Here is an 18,099-nt window from a genome sequence, read left to right on the forward strand (position 1 = left end):
TACCACCCTTCATGAATATATATTTAACAGACTGTTATGATATGGCAGGTGGCATTTGCCAGGCTGGCCAAATCCAAAAGGGAACCTTGGCCACACTGTCACAACGATTTTGCAATTTGAATTTATTACGAGAAGATTTGTGCACTGATTTCAGAGGTAATGAGTCCTCTAACACCTTTAGAGATTTTAAAAATTAAATTAAAACATTTATTAACAAAAGAAAATAAAACACACACACAAGATTACAATTACACGGTTACTTAATATTACAACAATTCCCAAAATTCCTAGCTAAACAGACTGCCAACTACTCTCCCCCTTTAAGGCAACAGTCCAAAATAGATTTTAAATTTATAGTGACAATCCAGCAAGATTACCAAAAGCACCCACTCGACAGTGGAATTCCAAATGCTTTTACTGGAACAGCAGTGGCAAGCGGCTTTTACCCAAGTCTGTTTCATACAGTGTACCTTTCAGATGTTACATGGCCATATCTCATACAGCCTTCTGTCCTCCTTTAAATACATTTTCCTTCTTTAATTTGTAAATCCCATTGTTCCCACATGTATTTGGAATTTACTTTTCCCATAAAAATCTTTTATGTTGTCATCATGATCAGCCCTTTTGGGAAAAATCAACGTAATAACCCGCTTTATTTATCTTGTTAGTTGTAAACATCCTACCATCCTTTTGAAAACCAAACACCTCTCCACTTATCTTAAAATGCAAATTGCATTCACATCCTATCTGCTGACTTTATCCTGGTTCATTTATTAGCATTTCAAATGCTCTTTTTGCTCTATCTTCTGATAATTTCAACCTTGCAGTCTATTCATCTCTAATTTAATTAAAACAGCCATACTGACAGAAGCAACCACAGACACACACAAACACATAAACCTATTTTACAATACCCCACAATAATATTATGAAAAATATTATGACACAGATATTTTTTGAAGGAGTGTAAAATATGGTGTAAATTGCGTTTAGTTGTGTCATCTGGGTTTAGACAGGGTTTGGGAATTGCCTAGTCTCTCAAAAGGATGCTGCACGCGTCCATAGTCTTTTTAACCAGAACTATTTATTTACAGCAAGTATTTACACATTTGGACCTTCACACAGGCTTCTGCTCTCTTCAATATCTCACTTACTACTCAGTCATGGATTCTGACATAATTTTTACATCAGCATTATGTATGTTTCTGATGTTAACCCTTCACTCTACATCTCCTCCCATGTCTTTAGCGTCATCCTATTTACCTCCTCCTACATCTCCCCACAAAGACTCAGACTTCACAGGATTAGTCTCCGAGGTGCCTTGACCAATCTTCCTGACCTTGTTCTGATCTCCTTTTGAGGTTGAAGATACTCAGTACTCTCCCTTCTGTTAGTTTAAGTGTTATGCTCCTGGGTGGCTGTGGAGCTGTTTGCGAGTTGCAACCCGTTGTCAGACACTACGACGTCCGGGGGTGCCATGTATTGAATAAATTTTCTCGAAGGATTAAATGACATCTTCTGTTGTGATACTATGTAATCCACCGGGAATAATAATCAATACTGATAAGGAAGGTTTTCCCCTTAAATAAGTCCATTCTCAGGCACTCCCCGCAATTTATTTCGCATTCAGGAGAGTGACTCGTGGTTTATGGACTGTTTCAATTTTGAAACGTAATCCCATGACATAATCTGGAAATTTTTCACACACCCAAGGAGCCAAAGCTTCTTTTTCTATTGTGATGTATTGTTCTGTTTCTGTTAGTGACCAGGTGCATAGTAGACTGTCTTTTTGCACTGAAAATAGTACTGCCACTAGACAATGTATCCATTGCTACTATGGTCGGTAAGTCTGGTTTGTAATGTGCCAAGATTTCAGAAGAGCTTTGAGGTTGTTTAATTCTTTCAAAAGCATTTTGCTGGTCCACCTTCCAGCACCACTGCTGACACTGTCTCAAGGGCTTGCCGACCTCTGCTAAATTCTGTAGGAACTTGCCCACTTGGTTCACCATCCCTAGGAATCTTTGAAGCTCACTTAAGTTCCTAGGTTGCAGAATTCTCTTACAACTTATTTTTTGTGAAGCAACTGTAATTTCAGTGGCTTGTACTAAAGGACCTAGAAACTTAACCATGGGTTTGGCAAAACTCATTTTTTATTCAGTGTTAGGCCTGCATCCTCTAAGCCTCTCAGAACTGCTCTGATCCTGTGGTCATGCTCCTCTTGCATGGATTCATGCATGAGTATATCATCCATATAGCATATTACACTTTCCATGTCTTCTGAAGTGTTGGACGTAATTCTCTGGAAAATTTCTGGAATGGACGTGATTCCAAAGGGTAATCTATTGATATAATAACATCCGAAGAGCAATATAAATGTGATCATCAAAATGGAATCTTTGTGCAGGGGCACCTGCCAAAATCCACTGTTCGCATTCAATTTGGTAAAGAAAGTGCTCCTGGCTAGTTTGGCTCGACTCTCATCCACTGAGGCCAGTAGGTGGATCTGACATTCCATTGCTTTGCTTAGCCTAGTTAAATCCACACAGATTCTTATAGAGCCATTTGGTTTTGGGACCATAACTGTAGGGGGGAGGAGGTGGCATAGTGGTATTGTCACTGGGCTAGTATTTGGAGACCCATTGCTCTGGGGGCCGGAGTTCGAATCCCATCATGGCAGATGGTGAAATTTGAATTCAATAGATATCTGGAATTAAAAGTCTGATGATGACCATGAAACCATTGCTGATTGTCGTTAAAACCCATCTGGTTCACTAATGTCCTTTAGGGAAGGAAATTTGCCGTCCTTACCTGGTCTGGCCTACATGTGACTCTTAACTGCCCTCTGAACAAGGGCAATTAGGGATGGGCAATAAATGCTGGCCTAGTCAGCAATGTCCACATCCCATGAATGAATAAAAAAAACCTGAGCACCATTTTGTTGGCATGGTGAAATTTGCAATTTCCCTTTATTTGAAGCTCTTTTTCCATACCATTCTCTCCATATCCCTCATCCTTCAAAGCTCAGCAGTGAGTCCAGGTCTAGATGAGTTTATAGGACCTATCAGCTTGATACAAGCAAGTATTCAATCATTCTTTTATGTACTGTAACCTTAAAGCTTTCACTACAGAAGTAAGCAGCAATTTGTTTGAAAGTTTGTCAAAACTTAAGGCTATAAATAATTCTTTTAAATTACTGTACATGTTTTCAACTGAAAGAATCCAATCGCATGAGCACAGCAGCATGTTCTGCATGTCTAATATTGGTCATACTTAACCACATAATTTAACAAAGTGGGACATAAAGCATTCTGAAAATCTAAGATGTGCTGAAGCTACACAAGCTTCTTCATATAATCAAATATTTTGATTAAGATAAGATTTTCAACAAGCAATGGGAGATTTTCAAACTGAAAATGATTCAGGTACAAACTATTTCCTCAAAAAATAGATGCAGCAAGATAAGCAAAGGAATTCAAATTAAAATGAGGTTAATAAAGCATGTAAGTAATATCTCTACATATGTCTTTAGACAATCAACAAGCATATAAAATAGGAAAGGGTCATTAAAGCTCAGAAAGCCCGAGAACACTGAAGAAAGACTGGCATGTAACAAAAAGAAATAGAAGGTTTTAAGAACACACATACAGAAAGGAATAGGTTAGGAACAGGTAGAGCTGATTAGAGATGTAAAGAAAATTTCATAAGGCTGAAGAAATAGCAAAGATATAAATGGAACACTGTCTTGGTGTTCATAGTAGGAATGAAGGTTACAAAAGGAACAGGCAAAGCAATTAGGTGGATATCTATAGATAAAGTTGCAGTATTGAAATGATGAGCAAAGTCATCAGAAAAGAAGTAGCAAAGGCTCCAACCATTACCTATTGCCTTCCAAACATCCTTTGATATGGAAGTTGTACCAGATGATTCAACAGCTCCCAATGTAACACCTCTGATAAAGAATGGAGAAAGGAATAAATCAAATAACTATGGACCAATCAAATAGAAGATTGGAAGATTCTAGAGGCATTATACAAGATAAAATTAAAGATCACATAGAAAGATGTATGAATTCATGACAGCACATATTTGTAAAAGGCAGGTCACATCTGACGTCAGATAAAGGTAATATAGTGGATGTGAATATAGATTTTCAAAGGATGTTCAATGTTGATAATATTACAGTGCATAACATTAAAGCAAAGTGATACGATGGATATTTAGTAAAGATTGGTTAAGGGATGATTTTTCTACTCGAGGGATGCAAGAGGTCAGGAGGATAGAAATGTTGGTAGGTTTAATAGATAATTGTTGGATGAAACATAACGAGGAAAACTTTGAAGTGATAGAATTCGGGTGGAAGAAAGAGCAGAAACATACACTAAATCGTAAAATCGTAAAAGGAGTGGAAAAGTAGAAAGGATTCAGATGTAAAAATCATTAAACTTTGGAGGACGGATTAGTAAAGCCGTTTATTCCTGAATTTTACACAAGTCATGTGCGTGCAATTGGCAGGCTGGGAAGCGGATGCGTTATCCGCTCCCATCTGCGATTGCAATCTGGATGCGATGTTCTAAATAGGCAACCCCTTATTTTTAAACAGTGACCCCTAGTTTTAAATTTTTCCACAAGAGGAAACATCCTCTCCACGTCCACCCCATCAAGACCCCTCAGGATCTTATATGTTTCAATCAAGTCGCCTCTTACTCTTCTAAACATATATTTTGATTTCTGTTGGACTATTGTAAAGAATATATCTTTTTATTTCTCTTGGACTGTGGACTAAAATTACAATGGCTACTGTTTGAAAGACATGTCTACTGGAACAGTCTGAGGGATATATACAATGTTGCTGTCCTGGAACAGAATGCGCCATGAAAGACAGGATGGTGCCGAGGAAGAATCCGGTCTAATGGTGAACTGCCTGGTAACAACATTTTAATTGGCTCCTGACCAGGTGGCCAGGGTTTGTGTGAGAGCAGTGCAGCAGAATAGCTCCTAGCCTGAAAGGTAAAAGACCTAAACCTCTCTTTCCTGTGTGTGTAAGATTCCAGTAATTATACAATAGCAGCTAGCTGGCTTTTTCTCCTCATATCTCTATAACCTGCTCTCTCTCTCAAAACCCTTGTCAAGAGGCAAAGGGGAAAATCACTGTTAGAGACATTGAAAGGCAAGTACTCAACCAGTGAACTAAAGACTTAAAGTGCTGGAAGACAACCTTGTGTCTTCAACAAAGAGCTGAAAGGAACTTGGAAGACATCGATCAAAATCAACTCATTGAATCCTGTACTTCGGAATTGGCACTATTGAATTGTTTTATCCAACCCTTAAAATCCATGTTTTGTGCGTCTTATGTGTCTTGGGATTGTGTGTATAGTGATTTAAGAAGGGGTAGAGTTTAGGTTATAGAGTCAGAAATAAGCAGTTCATATTTCTTTCTTTTGCCACTGGTTAAAGATAATTTGTTCAATAAACAGTTATTTACTTATTAAGTTTACAAACTTGGTGCTTGTATTCTGTTAACCTAAATTAAACAGTTAGGTGGGCTGATCAAACCTTTTCACATCTGTCACAGCTCGGGGAGCAATGAGGCTTGATATTGCAGCACACGATACCCAGTGAGTCGTGACAATACAACTTATTATTCGAAAGCTATTCTTTATACTAAAAATGAAAATTCACTAGATTGGAATGATTTTTTTTTAGAAAAGCTCTCTAGTGAATTAAAAGAATACATCAGCGTAGATTATATAGATGAAGGTCATGCTACCAGTCTATACCCTCCAGAGTTTATACACAGCCCAACTCCAGTGAACATTTCACCACTTAAGCTTAAGACTCAAGATGGAGCAGTTATAATGTTTCTACACAATTTGAATCTTAAACAAGGGGTTTTGCATGGAAAAAGTTTCATAGTTAGGAAGCTATTTCCTTCAATGATAGATGCTGATATTATAACAGGCAGATTTCAAGCAAATGGAGTGTTTATTCCTTGAATAATATTGAGCCCATCAGATGTAAACCTGCCTTTTCAATTCAGGAGAAAAGAGCTCCTAATTAGACTTTCACATTCAATGACTATAAACAAGTCACAAGGCCATGCTCTTGACAAAAATTGTATTTGTATTGCTTGGCCTGTTTTTACACAGCTTTATGTTGTATTTTTCAGAGTGAAAGTTTTGATTCCATTGAAGTCTCTGGTGGAAGAATAACTAGAAATCATGTATTTAAAGAATATTGTTGTAATAAAGATACTTGACCGCAAATGTTTTGCAGTCTCTGTTAGCATTTATTTTCAATTTAATGGGCTCGTGGAATTGGAACTTAATAGTGGCACTGTCTCAATGGGGCAATCAGCTTCCTTCTGTGCCATGGTATACTACAATTCAGTGCTTTCAATAATATATTTTTTAGAACAGAAGTGAATTTTTTTATTTAAAGTAGGCTCAGCATAGAAAATAAAACTTGGAAATGCATAAGAAATTGGCTGAAGGATACAAAGATCATGGGTACTCATCACAATTTTAGTTGCAGGAAATAAGTAAAGGAACATATTTGAGTAAAGTACCTTCAGGACTGTGTTGAGATGCTCAATGTTCCTAACTTGCATCAATAACTTGGATTCAGATACCATGCAAATTGGTCATATTTAGAGATGATTCTGAGGAGGCAGTGCAGGATTACAAAATGAGTTGCCACAAAACATGCAAGCATGCAATACAATGACTGATGATATTTAATCGGACAAATATCAAGAAATAAGTAAATTGGAGTACTCCTTTATGGAAGCTGGGTCAAGTTGATCTGTTAGAATTCCAAGCGCTTTAAAGTTTTAGTGGTCCAAATCTTCCGATCATTGTCAGAACCGCTTCGTCGGAGCTGATCAGACTGAAAACTACTCACTTAGCTGGGTATGATTTTTCTGGCCAAACTTCTGATCCACAGTGCAGAAGAACTCCCTCAGCACGGAGAGAGCAGTGAAGACAATCAGCGCAGAAGCCTTTTTATGGCACTAGCTTTCGTATTAAAAAGAACACAGGGGAGATTCACAAGAATGATTCCAGGGATAAAGAACTCTAGCCATGAGGATAGATTAGAGAGGTTGAAACTGTATTCCTTGCAGGAAAGAAGGCTGAGAGGAGACTTGATACAGGTATGGGGAAGATAAATCGTGAAAAGCTGTTCCCACTCAAGAGATCATCAAGATCTCGAGGGCACAGATTCAAAATAATTGGCAAAAGGAGTAAAAGTGATGTGAGAAAAAACTTTTTCACTCAGAAGGTGGTTGGAGTCTGGAACAAACTTCCTGAGAGGGTGGTGGAGGCAGGTTCAACCAAGGTATTCAAAAGGGAATTGGATTGCTAAATGAATAGAAAGAATGTGCAAGGTTACAGGATAAGGTAGGGGAGTGGGACGAGGTAGAATGCTTTTTCAGAGAGCCAGTGCAGACTCAATTGGCCAAATGGCTTCCTTCTGCACTGTAAAGATTCTGTAATTCTGTATTCTGATTAGTATTTAAAGATCCCAAAGCTTTTTACGTGTTATTGTACGAGAGAACGGGTGAGCGCACGAGAGAACAGGGGAGCGCACGAGAGAACGGGGGAGCGCACAAGAGAACGGGTGAGCGCACGAGAGAACGGGTGAGCGCACGAGAGAGTTGGTGAGATAAGTGGGTAGGGTGGGTGAGGTGACAGCTGGGTAGGGTGGCAGAGTGGCAGGTGGATAAGATGGTAGGGTGGCAAGGTGACAGGTGGGTGAGTGGTAGGTGTGTCAGGGGGTAGTCGATTCAGGTTTGGGGAGTGGTTACGTTTTGGGGGCTAGGGGTTGAGTCGAGGGGTGGGGGCCAGTAAGGTCAGGTCGGGGGGAGGGGAGGGGGGAGGTGGTGCTAGTCTTGTTGGCTAGGGAGGGATAGTCATGTCGGGAGCTCAGTTGGAGGATTGAGGGTGGTGTCGGCAGGGTCAGTGAGAATGATCCCACTTCCTGCAGGGGGGCAGTCAGTTGCATAGTTACCTGTGAGTTAGAATAGGGTTTTTTCTGTCTATAATTTCCTGGGTAAGTATCCAGGTTAAGTAAATTGTAACTGTCCAAAGTCTCCGATTCTAACTCAGAGTTTGAGACATTTTCGGGGGGTCCCAGGAAGCAGGGAAATTTCCTATCGGAAGTTCAAACTCCCGGGCAATTCTCACGGAGTCTGCCCAACAGTGCTTCCACAGGGTCATGACAAGCATCTTGGAGGTTATGTCCGGTCTTCAGTCAACAGAGACCGGAAAATCTGGCCCAATGATTTTTTTTTAAGAAAGGGAAAAGCAAGTAATTCTAAAGGTGAAAAAGATCAAGAATTTAATTGATGCAGCATTTCTGATGTTAAAAGTCCAAATATTTCATGGAAGCATACCCTGAACTTCCTGCAAATTCGTCAACTATCATTAGGAAGCTAGAGAAAGGTTAACCTTTGGACCATTGTTATAATTCTAAACTTGGGGAAACAAGTTGAACCAAGGGTTGGGAGAAACAGATAGAACTAGAGTAACAAATGGTATTAGGTGGGATCAGACTAAGAGAGAATGCAATTAGGTTTCACAGTCCACGAATGTGAATACACAAAGCATGCCAAATAAGGTTGGTGAATTGCAGACACAAAGAAACACATGGGAATAAAATATTGTGGCGATAAAGGAAACCTGGCTCACAACAGGGGTAAGTTTCTGTACTAAATATTCTTGGAGACAAGGTGTTCAGGAAAGACAAGGAAGGAAAGAAAGGAAGAGGAGTGGCAGTATTCATTAAGGAGAATATTACAAGGTTGGAGGAAGAGAGGATGTCCTGGAGGATTTAAGGGCAGAGCTATTTGGTTAGAGCTAAGCGGAGCCATTATGCTACTGGGTGTATTCTATAGGCCACCAACCAGTGGGAAAGATGCAGAGGAGCAAATTTGCAGGGAAATTAGAGAGGTGCAAAAACTATAGAGTAGTGATAATAGGGGACTTTGGTTATCCTAATTTAGACTGGGATGTTAATAATGTAAAGGATAGACATAGAAAAGAGTTTATCATGTATTCAGGAGAATTTTCCCCATCAGTAAGTTTCCAGCTCAACAACAAAGCAAGCATTCCTGGATCTGGTTCTGGAGAATGAGGTGGGTCAAGTGGATAAAGTGTCTGTAGGGGAACATTTAGGGAACAATGATTATGGTATTATAAGGCTTAGGCTTGCCATGGAAAGGACGAGGAACAATCTAGAGTAAAAATACTTAATTGGAGGACAGCAAAATCAGTGGAGTGAAAACGATCTGTCCCAGGTAAATTGGAATCAAAGATTGACAGGCAAAGCTGAAATGGAACCTTTAAAGAAGAGATGACTTGTCTACAGTCAAGGTAAATTTCCATGAGGGAGAAAGGTAAGGCAGCCAAAGCAAAATTCCCTGATGACAAAAGAGATAGAGTAGGAGAAGCAGAAAAGGGAGACATATGACAGATGTCAGGATGCTAATACAAGTGAAAACCAGGCTGAATGTTGCAAGAAAGGAAATGAAAAAGAAAAGAGAGGCAAAGACAGTGTGTGAGAAGAGATTGGCAGCTAACAATAAAGGGTAGAAGATGCTACCAGTCATAGTTAAATGGGATGTAATTGAGATACTGGATGGGCTAAAATTGATAAAGAAGAGGTATTAGGAAGACTGGCTGTACTTGAAGTTGATAAGTCCCTAGGCCAAGATGGAATGCTGAAGGAAGAGAGGGTGGAAATTGCAGAGGATCTGGCTATAACCTTCCAATCCTCCTAAGATAGAGGGTGGTGCCAGAGGACTGGAGAATTGCAAATATTACATCCCTATTGGAAAAGAGTACAAGCGTAAACTCAGAATCCACAGGCCAGTTAATTTAACTTCAAGGCGTGGAAAAGCTTTTAGAAGTGATAATCTAAGACAAAATTAAGTCATTTGGGCATGTGGATTAATTAAGGAGTGTCAACAGGAATTTGTTAAAGGCAAATCATGTTTAACTAACTTGACTGAATCTTTTGATGAGGTAACAGAGAAGGCTGATGAGGGTAATGTGATTGATGTGGTGTACATGGACTCGCAAAAGGTGATAGATAAAATGCTACATAATAAGCTTGTCAGCAAAGTTGAGGTCAATGGATAAGAAAGGGAATGACAGCTTGGATATGAAGTTGGCTGAGTGACAACAAGCAGAGAGCAGAGTTGATTTTCATATTGAAGGGAGATATACAGCAGGATTCCCCAGAGCTTAGTATTAGGTTTACTGTTTTCCTTGGTCTATATTAATGACCTCAACTTGGGTGTGCAGGGCAGAATTTCAAGATCTGCAGATGACACTAAACTTGGAAGTATTAGGAACTGGGAAGAGCATAATGATAGACTCCACGATGTCCTTTTGTGGGGTTTTGAGGTAAAATAAAAACCCCTTTAAATTAAAACATCTAGGTTTTGAATTCTTAATTTATAACAATGGGGTCTTCAGTTATGCCTGACCGAACAAGGTACAAATGACCAGTAGTTCTGAATGCAGTAGAATTTATTAAGCAAGATCTTAGGTATACTTAACAAAAAGCAGTGAAAATAGCATGGAAGTTTCTTATCCCTTGATAGTCTAGATTTCCTCGAGTGCTGACAGCACTGGTAAAGTCTTTCTTCGTCTGCCTCTTTAGCAATGGTAGAACTCTCCCAAGGAAGACTCTGGGCTTTCTATTTTTATCTCCGATTTCAAGAGACTCTTGCTCCTTATTAGGAAATAGTCTGAATTAACCTTTTCCGTTGACTAAGGGTGAGGGTTATCTGGTGTCACCCCAACTCCTAACTAGAGTCATGTAGGCTACATAGACTAACTCAAAAGTCTAACTCTCGTTCCCCTGGAAGTTACATTCCATTGTTAACAAATAACACATCCTTGTAGGTACAGATTGCAGTTGTATGCTGTTTCCTTCCCTAGTATCAACCATTACAATAATTCACATAAAAGACTAAGTAATTCATGCAGATCTAATGCAAGATATGGATGTCTTCATGGAATATAGGTGTCCTTATGCCACAGATATGGTTAATAGATCAAAACATTAGCAAACCTAAGTCTAATTCAAAGACATGCTTCTTGTTTACCAAATATCAAGATAAAGGAGTCACGTTGAGCTCAAACTGTTGGCCAAAACTTGCTTATTTTTAAAGCCATCGATGAGGTCTTGAATTGTGGAAATTTTTAAAACAAAGGGAATGCTGTAACTTATCAGGCTAGCAAGCACCAGGCCCTTATCAGTACATTCTTCTCACAAGACTAGCAAGTTGAGTTGTTGTAGTTGAGAGTGCTGCTGTTTAACTGCTTAATTGTCTCACTCAGCAGGCAGGAATTCAAACTGGAATATTTAAAAAGATAGCTAAGGTGAAATCCTAAAATGTTACTTCAAACTGAGATCGAACCCTCAAAATCTTACAAAGAGGATGTAGACAGGCTGGTGGAACGGACGGACACATGGCAGACGAAACTGAATGCAATTTAAGCAATATAAAATAAAGAATACAATTCTAAAAGGATGCTGGAGCAGAGGAATTTGGGGTATACATGCACAAATCGTTGAAGGTGGCAGGGTAGGTTAGGAAAGCAGTTAATAAGGCATATGCAATTTGGTTTTATAAATAGAGGCACAGTGTACAAAAGCAAGATATTGTGAACCTTTATAAAACACTGGTTCAGCCTCAACTGGAGTATTGCGGTCAATTCTGGGCACCACACTTTAGGAAGGGTGTGAAAACATCAGAGAGAGTGTAGAAAATAATTGAGAATGGTTCCAGGATGAGGGACTTCAGATACGTGGATAGATTAGAGAAGCTGGGGCTGTTCTTCTTAGAGAAGGAAAGATTGAAAAGAGATTTGATAGAGGTGTTCAAAATCATGAGGAGTCTGAACAGAGTAGAAAGGGAGAAACTGCCCCCTTTGGAGAAAGGATCAAGAACCAGAGGTCACTGATTTAAGGCGAATGTCAAAAGAATCAAAGATGGCATGAGGAAAACCTTTTTTTAAACACAGTGAGCGGTTAGAATCTGGAGTGTACTGTCTGAATGTGTGGTGAAGACAGATTCAATCTTGGCTTTCAAAAGAGAATTGGTTAATTGCGTGAAGGGAAAAAAACTGCAGGGCTCTGGGGAAAGGGCATGGAAGTGAAGTGTGGCCAGAGTTCTTCTTGCAGGGAGCTAGCACAGACCCAGTGGGCCAAATGGCTCCTTCTGTTCTGTAACCGTTCCATGATTCTATTGCCTGTCTAGATTGATTCTATGGTCAATAAACTGGGGCTGAATTCCTCATGTACTACTAGGCATGTTTTTTTTCAAGAGAAATTGCTAATGTTACAGTAAAAGAGGAGGTGATTGTGAAATTGGATCAGATAAAAATAAAGAGAAGGCATTTAAAAGATTGGTAATATTCAAAGTAAAAAACTCACTCAATCTGGATGGCATACACTATAAGTTGCTGAGGGAAGTAAGGTTGGAAATTGCAGTGCTCATGCTCCCAATCTTCCAATCCTTCAGTCCAGACGAACAAACAATCTACTGTTATAATGGAAAACTTTTAGAGGCATCAATCCTGGACAAAATTAATTGGCATTTGGAAGAATATGGGTTAACAAATGAAAGCCAGCACAGATTTGTCAAAGGCAAATTCTGTTTGATTTCTAACTTGATTGAGATCTTTGATGAAGTTACGGAGAGGGTAGAATGGTTGATGTTGTGTAAATGGACTTCAAAAGTATTTGATAAAGGACAACATAAAAGACTTGTTAGCAAAATTGAAGCCCATGGAATTACATAGAATATATGAAACAAGAGCAGGCCATTTTGCCCATCTAGTCTTTGCCGGCACTTATGTTCTATTCAAGCCTTCGCCCACCCTTCTTCATCTTACTCTATTTCCTTCTCCCTCTGATGCCCATCTAACTTGCCTTGAAATATATCTATATTATTCGTTTTAGCTACTCCCTGCAATAGTGGGCTCTATATTCTCACCACTCCCTGGGTAAGGAAATTTCTTCTGAATTCTTTATTTAATTTCTTGGTGATCATTATATATTGATGGCTTCTGGTTCTACTCTTCCCCACAAGTGGAAACACTCTGGACTGGATTTTGCTGTCAGTGAGCAGGGGGCGGGGCCTGCTCGCCGACGGCAAAATGACGTCATCCCGCCCCATTTAAATTTTCAGGAAGGCGGGGGAACAGTGAAATCAGTTGTCCGTCCGCCGACCTGTCAATGGCCACTTGAGGCCATTGACAGGATAATTAAAACAATTAAAGGTCCTGCCCGTCCAACCTTAAAGGTTGATGGGCAGGCCAGGAGCCCCGACAGGCTTCTGAAAAAACATGAAACCTCATCCACCGGCGGGATGAGGTTTCATGTAGGGTTTAAAGAAGTTTATTAAAAGTTTCAGTGAAATTTATTAACATGTCCCATTTCGTGTGACATTGTCACATGAGGAGGACATGTTAAGGATTTTATTATTTTTCTATTTTTAAAGTTTATACAGCTGTCAGCGCTCTCCCTGAGGCAGCACTTAGCCTCAGGGAGATGTGTGCGCTTTCGTGTGCATGCGCGAAAGAGCGCACTCTCGCATTTGGGGAATCCTCCCCCGACGTCACGCTGCACGGGCCTTAATTGGCCTGCCTACTTAAAATGACGGCGGGGCCTGCTTCTCCGGCAGGGATCGGCTCCCTGCCCGCTGGAGATTGGGCCAGGCCCGTCCGCCCGACAGGCAGAAAATTCTGCCGTCTGTGTCTACTCTAAAATTATGGAAGGTTTTGATAAAGATCTCTATTAGGTTATCCCTTAGCCTTCTCTTTTTTGAAGAAGAACCCAGCTTGTTCACCTTACTTGACAGGTAAAGCCTCACAGTTCTAGTATCATTTCTGAAAAAATGTTTAAAACCTTCTCCAGTGCCTCTATATCATTTTTATAAAATGACCAGAATTGTACACAACACTCCACTGTGATCCATGAAGGCTCAATGCACATTTAGTATAAAACTTTTCTATTTTGAATTGTATCCCTCTAGAAAGTCTTGTGCTTGTTCTGCTTGTTTTTGTTCTGGCCTTATTGAGCTGCATCGCAACTTTTAGTGAATTGTGTATTTGCACTCGCAGGTCACTTTGCTCCACTGCCCTATTCAGATTCTTAATTTGAATAATATGTGACTTCCTTATTTTTCCTCATCAAAACACAAATGCCTCATGCTTCTCTATGTCGAAATTCATTTGCTAATTATATGTCTGTTCTGTAGGTTTATTAATGCTCTTTTGTAATTTATTGTAGAACTCCTCAGTATTGACTATCCCTCCCAATGCGGTACCAACTGCAAATTTAGAAATTGTATTTTTTATTCCAAAGTCTAAATTATTGATCTAAATTATGAACAACAGTGATCCCAGCACTGATCTTTGTTAACCCGAGTTTCTACTAGATTGAAGGAGCAGTAGCTATTTGGATATGAAGTTTGCTGAAGAACAGAAAGGGAGAGTAGAGGTGAAACAGTTGTTTTTCAGACTAGAGTGAAACATTCAATGGTATTCCCCCCAGGCATCGGTATTAGACCCACTGCTTTTTTTTAATGCATATTAATGACTTGGAATTGGATATACAGGTCATTTTTTCCAAAGTTTGCATTTAACACAAAATTCAGCAATATAGTTAACAATGAAGAGATTAGTAACAGACTTCACTCAAGGGGACTCAGACGGACTGGTGAAATGGGCACGCACAGCAGATGAAATTTAATGCAGGGAAGTGTGAAGTGACACATTTTGGTAGTAAGAATGAAAAGAGGCAATCTAAATTAAATGGAATAAGTTTAAAAAGGGTGCAGGAACAGTGGAATCTGGGGTGTATGCACAAATTCTCTGAAGGTAGCAGGACAAGGTAAGAAGGCTGTTAACAATGCTCATGGGTTCAGTTTTATAAACAGAGGGATCAAGTACAAAAAGAAGTTATGCTAAGTGTTTACAAATCACTGATTAGACTGCAGCTGGAGTTTAATGCCCGATTCCAGGGATCACATTTTAGGGAGGATCTCAAGGCCTTCAACAGGGTGCAGAGGAGATTTACTAGAATGGTACAGGGCAAGGTATCTCAGTTATTTCACTGGAGAGACTAGAGAAGCTGGGATAATGTCAGAAAATGCTGGAAACACTCTGAAGGTTGGGCAGCATCTGCGGGGAGAGAAATAGTGTTAACATTTCAGGTGTATGACCTTAAGATTTCCAGCACCAACAGTTATTTTGCTCTTGTATTAGAGAGATGGGGAATTTTTTCTTAGTACAGAGGTGGTTATGGGGAGACTTAATAGGTGTTTAAAATCAAGAACAGTTTTTAAAGAGGTAAATAAGAGGCCATTTCCAGTGACAGAAGGTTCGTAAAAGAGGACACAGATTTAAGGTAATTGGTGAAAGAACCATAGGTGAGATGATGAGGAGATTTTTTATGTTATGCAGCGAGCTGTTATGATCTGAAATACACTGCCTGAGAGAGTGGTGGAAGCAGATTGTAACAGGAAATTGGATAAGTACTTGAAGGGAAAAAGTTACAAGGTTATGGGGAAAGGACAAGGGAGTGGGACAAATTGGATAGTTCTTTCAAAGAGACAGCACAGGAACGATCAGTGGAATGGCCTCTTTTTTTGCTATATCATTCTACGATTCTAAGATTTTTTTTTCCTTTCCGGTAATAGATCACATGCTGTTAGTGGAAGAAAGTAGTTGTAAGATAGAGAGGAAAATCATTCCCAAAAATGACAATTACACTGTATCTTTCAATAAAATCAAAAAAAGTAACTTCTTTTTAGAAGAAAAATATTAATGCTTATATTCATTGCAGCTTCTGAAATACTAGAACATGCAGTGAACTGTTAAGAGTTGAAACTTTCAGGAAGAGGAGTGGGTGGTGACAAAAATCCCCAGACCATGTTAGAAAACAAATCCTGTCTCAACACTTTGAAATCTCTTCCTTTGGCCCAGTGTCCAATTTTGACATAACATCATGGTGAATCACCTTGGGATGACTGTTTAAGGGGAAGATCCTATGTGATTGCAAATTATTGTGATTTTATCTCCTTTCAAATAAGTGAAAAAATGCTCAGTACACACACGGCTAATGTTATAAGCTCATATCTGACTGCACTTTCCACTTAATTACAGGTTTTCATGTACTCAGGGCAGCTTTATTGAGGCAGCATCTTTGAAGCTGTTGGTCAACATTTGCTCCTTTTTTTTTTAAAAAGAGTTGCTAAAAATAAAACGGTATTATTTCCTAGTCATACTACATCTCAAGTACAGTTGCTGCTTCTGGTCACCAAGACACAGGGAGATATTCAACTTCGGAGGGCAATACAGAGAAGATCCAAGAATCTCCAACATATGATAATTGAGCTTTAAGACCATAAGATGTTGGGAGTTTTCAGTTCTGAAAATTTGCAGAGCAATTATCTTACAGAAACATATAAAATAATTAAGGGTATGAAAGAAAGATCGAGGAAATTGCTTCAAAATTAAACAGAGATTAGGTCAAACTAGTAAAAGGCAAATTTAAGATATGTCATGTAATTCCTTTTCACAGAATAACTGATGCAAAGAATGGACATCCAAGTAGAATAAAATAGGCAAAAAATCATTCAAGAAACAACTGAATGTCATGATGAGGTTACTGCAGGATCTCCTGGATTAATATGCTAAGATCAGCCAACAGCATCTCACATTTGTATTTATTTTGTGATTTTGTAAAATGATTCAGAAGAAATATCATCAAGTTAATAGGCCCTTGGTCAATACCAGTGATAATTTAAATATTAAAGATAAGCCACGTAAAACAGATTTACACCAAAAAATGTCAGGTGTTGGTCTTTATCTACAATTTTCTCTATCAGAATCTTGTTTTTAAAAACACTCAACTGCTTACTTCATTTTATTGAATCCAGCCCAAATATATAGACCCCCAACTTATTTAAACTAAATAGCTGCAGTGGTTTATTCCGATGAATAAGATAGGATGAACAAATGTCATTTATTTGTCCAACACCTGTGACTTTGAAACCAAATGCTTAAGTGAAAATCCCAGAAATAACTTGAATGAAATCAGCAACACCACTGCAAACCAAAATATTTAATGTATAACTGGCTCAAAACAACATCCCAGTCACACAAGACAAAATTAATTCATTGATTGCAATGTTTATTTATGGATCTAAATGCAAAGATGGAATCAGCCACAACTATATGTTTTTTTACATGAAAGCAGCAATAAAATATCCATTCATGGGAACATCACAGTGTAATCAGATTGCCATCATCTGGGATGCAATTTGTTTGCTGTACATCATGCAGTGCCAAACTGTCAAGCCTACCATGTTCTGCTTCGGTTCATGGTTCTGTCCAGACTCACTTCAACATCAGATCAATGTAGTGACCCAGAGCAAAATGTGCTGCAGCATCTTGTTGTTAAGTGATTTACAAGACTTTCTGCATGATGTTAAGGTAGCTAAATTCCTATCGGGCCACAAGTCACTACAATGGCCTAGTTGTCCATTTTCATGCAGTTGGTTTAGGATTCTGGAAAGCTGTTTGTAAATAAGCTAATGAAATCAGCCACAAATCTATAAAGTGCAAAATAAAAACAAGGAACAATCCGAAACAAAATGATCTATTAATTGATTGTTAACACACTAAATATATCTGTCAAATTTCACAGAGATAGGAACACATTGCAATATCTTACACAGAAGTAAGCTGATGTCTATGTGCCTGTTGCGCATTTTATGTTGTTTACAAACTAAATTGCTGAATGAATAATTAAATAGGCTACAGTGCAAAGAATTGCAAATAAGCTTTTCATGTTTACAATGCCCTGATCAAAGCAGAACATTTGTTGGCAAACCAATTCTGCCTTTTATCATGATTCAGCTGTGTGATATTGCAAGACTGAAACACACCAGCAAATGGCTTTATAAAGTTCACACAAAATGTGGTTAGCTCTATTCTTTGAGATGCATCAACTCATTCCATATGAACTGCAGATGCAACTTCAAAGCTAAACTTAAGTTACATGTAACCAATAGGT

At 38.9% G+C, this 18,099-nt stretch overlaps 1 protein-coding gene across 4 annotated transcripts in view; it reads right to left on the reverse strand.

Annotated features, from left to right (window-relative positions):
* Positions 1-18,099, reverse strand: part of trappc9 (trafficking protein particle complex subunit 9) — a 971,003-nt gene that overhangs the window by 356,490 nt on the left and 596,414 nt on the right. The window contains exon 22 of one of the 4 annotated variants that reach the window (XM_078540608.1): positions 10,706-10,737. The exons of the other annotated variants lie outside the window; for them this stretch is intronic. Within the exon in view, the coding sequence (XP_078396734.1) occupies positions 10,721-10,737 (17 nt within the window). The 3' untranslated portion in view covers positions 10,706-10,720. Of the gene's footprint in view, positions 1-10,705; positions 10,738-18,099 lie in introns of those variants that run through there. 4 annotated transcript variants of the gene reach the window in all.

This window comes from Cetorhinus maximus, chromosome 4, assembly GCF_964194155.1.
Source record: "Cetorhinus maximus chromosome 4, sCetMax3.hap1.1, whole genome shotgun sequence".
Lineage (NCBI taxonomy): Eukaryota > Metazoa > Chordata > Chondrichthyes > Lamniformes > Cetorhinidae > Cetorhinus > Cetorhinus maximus.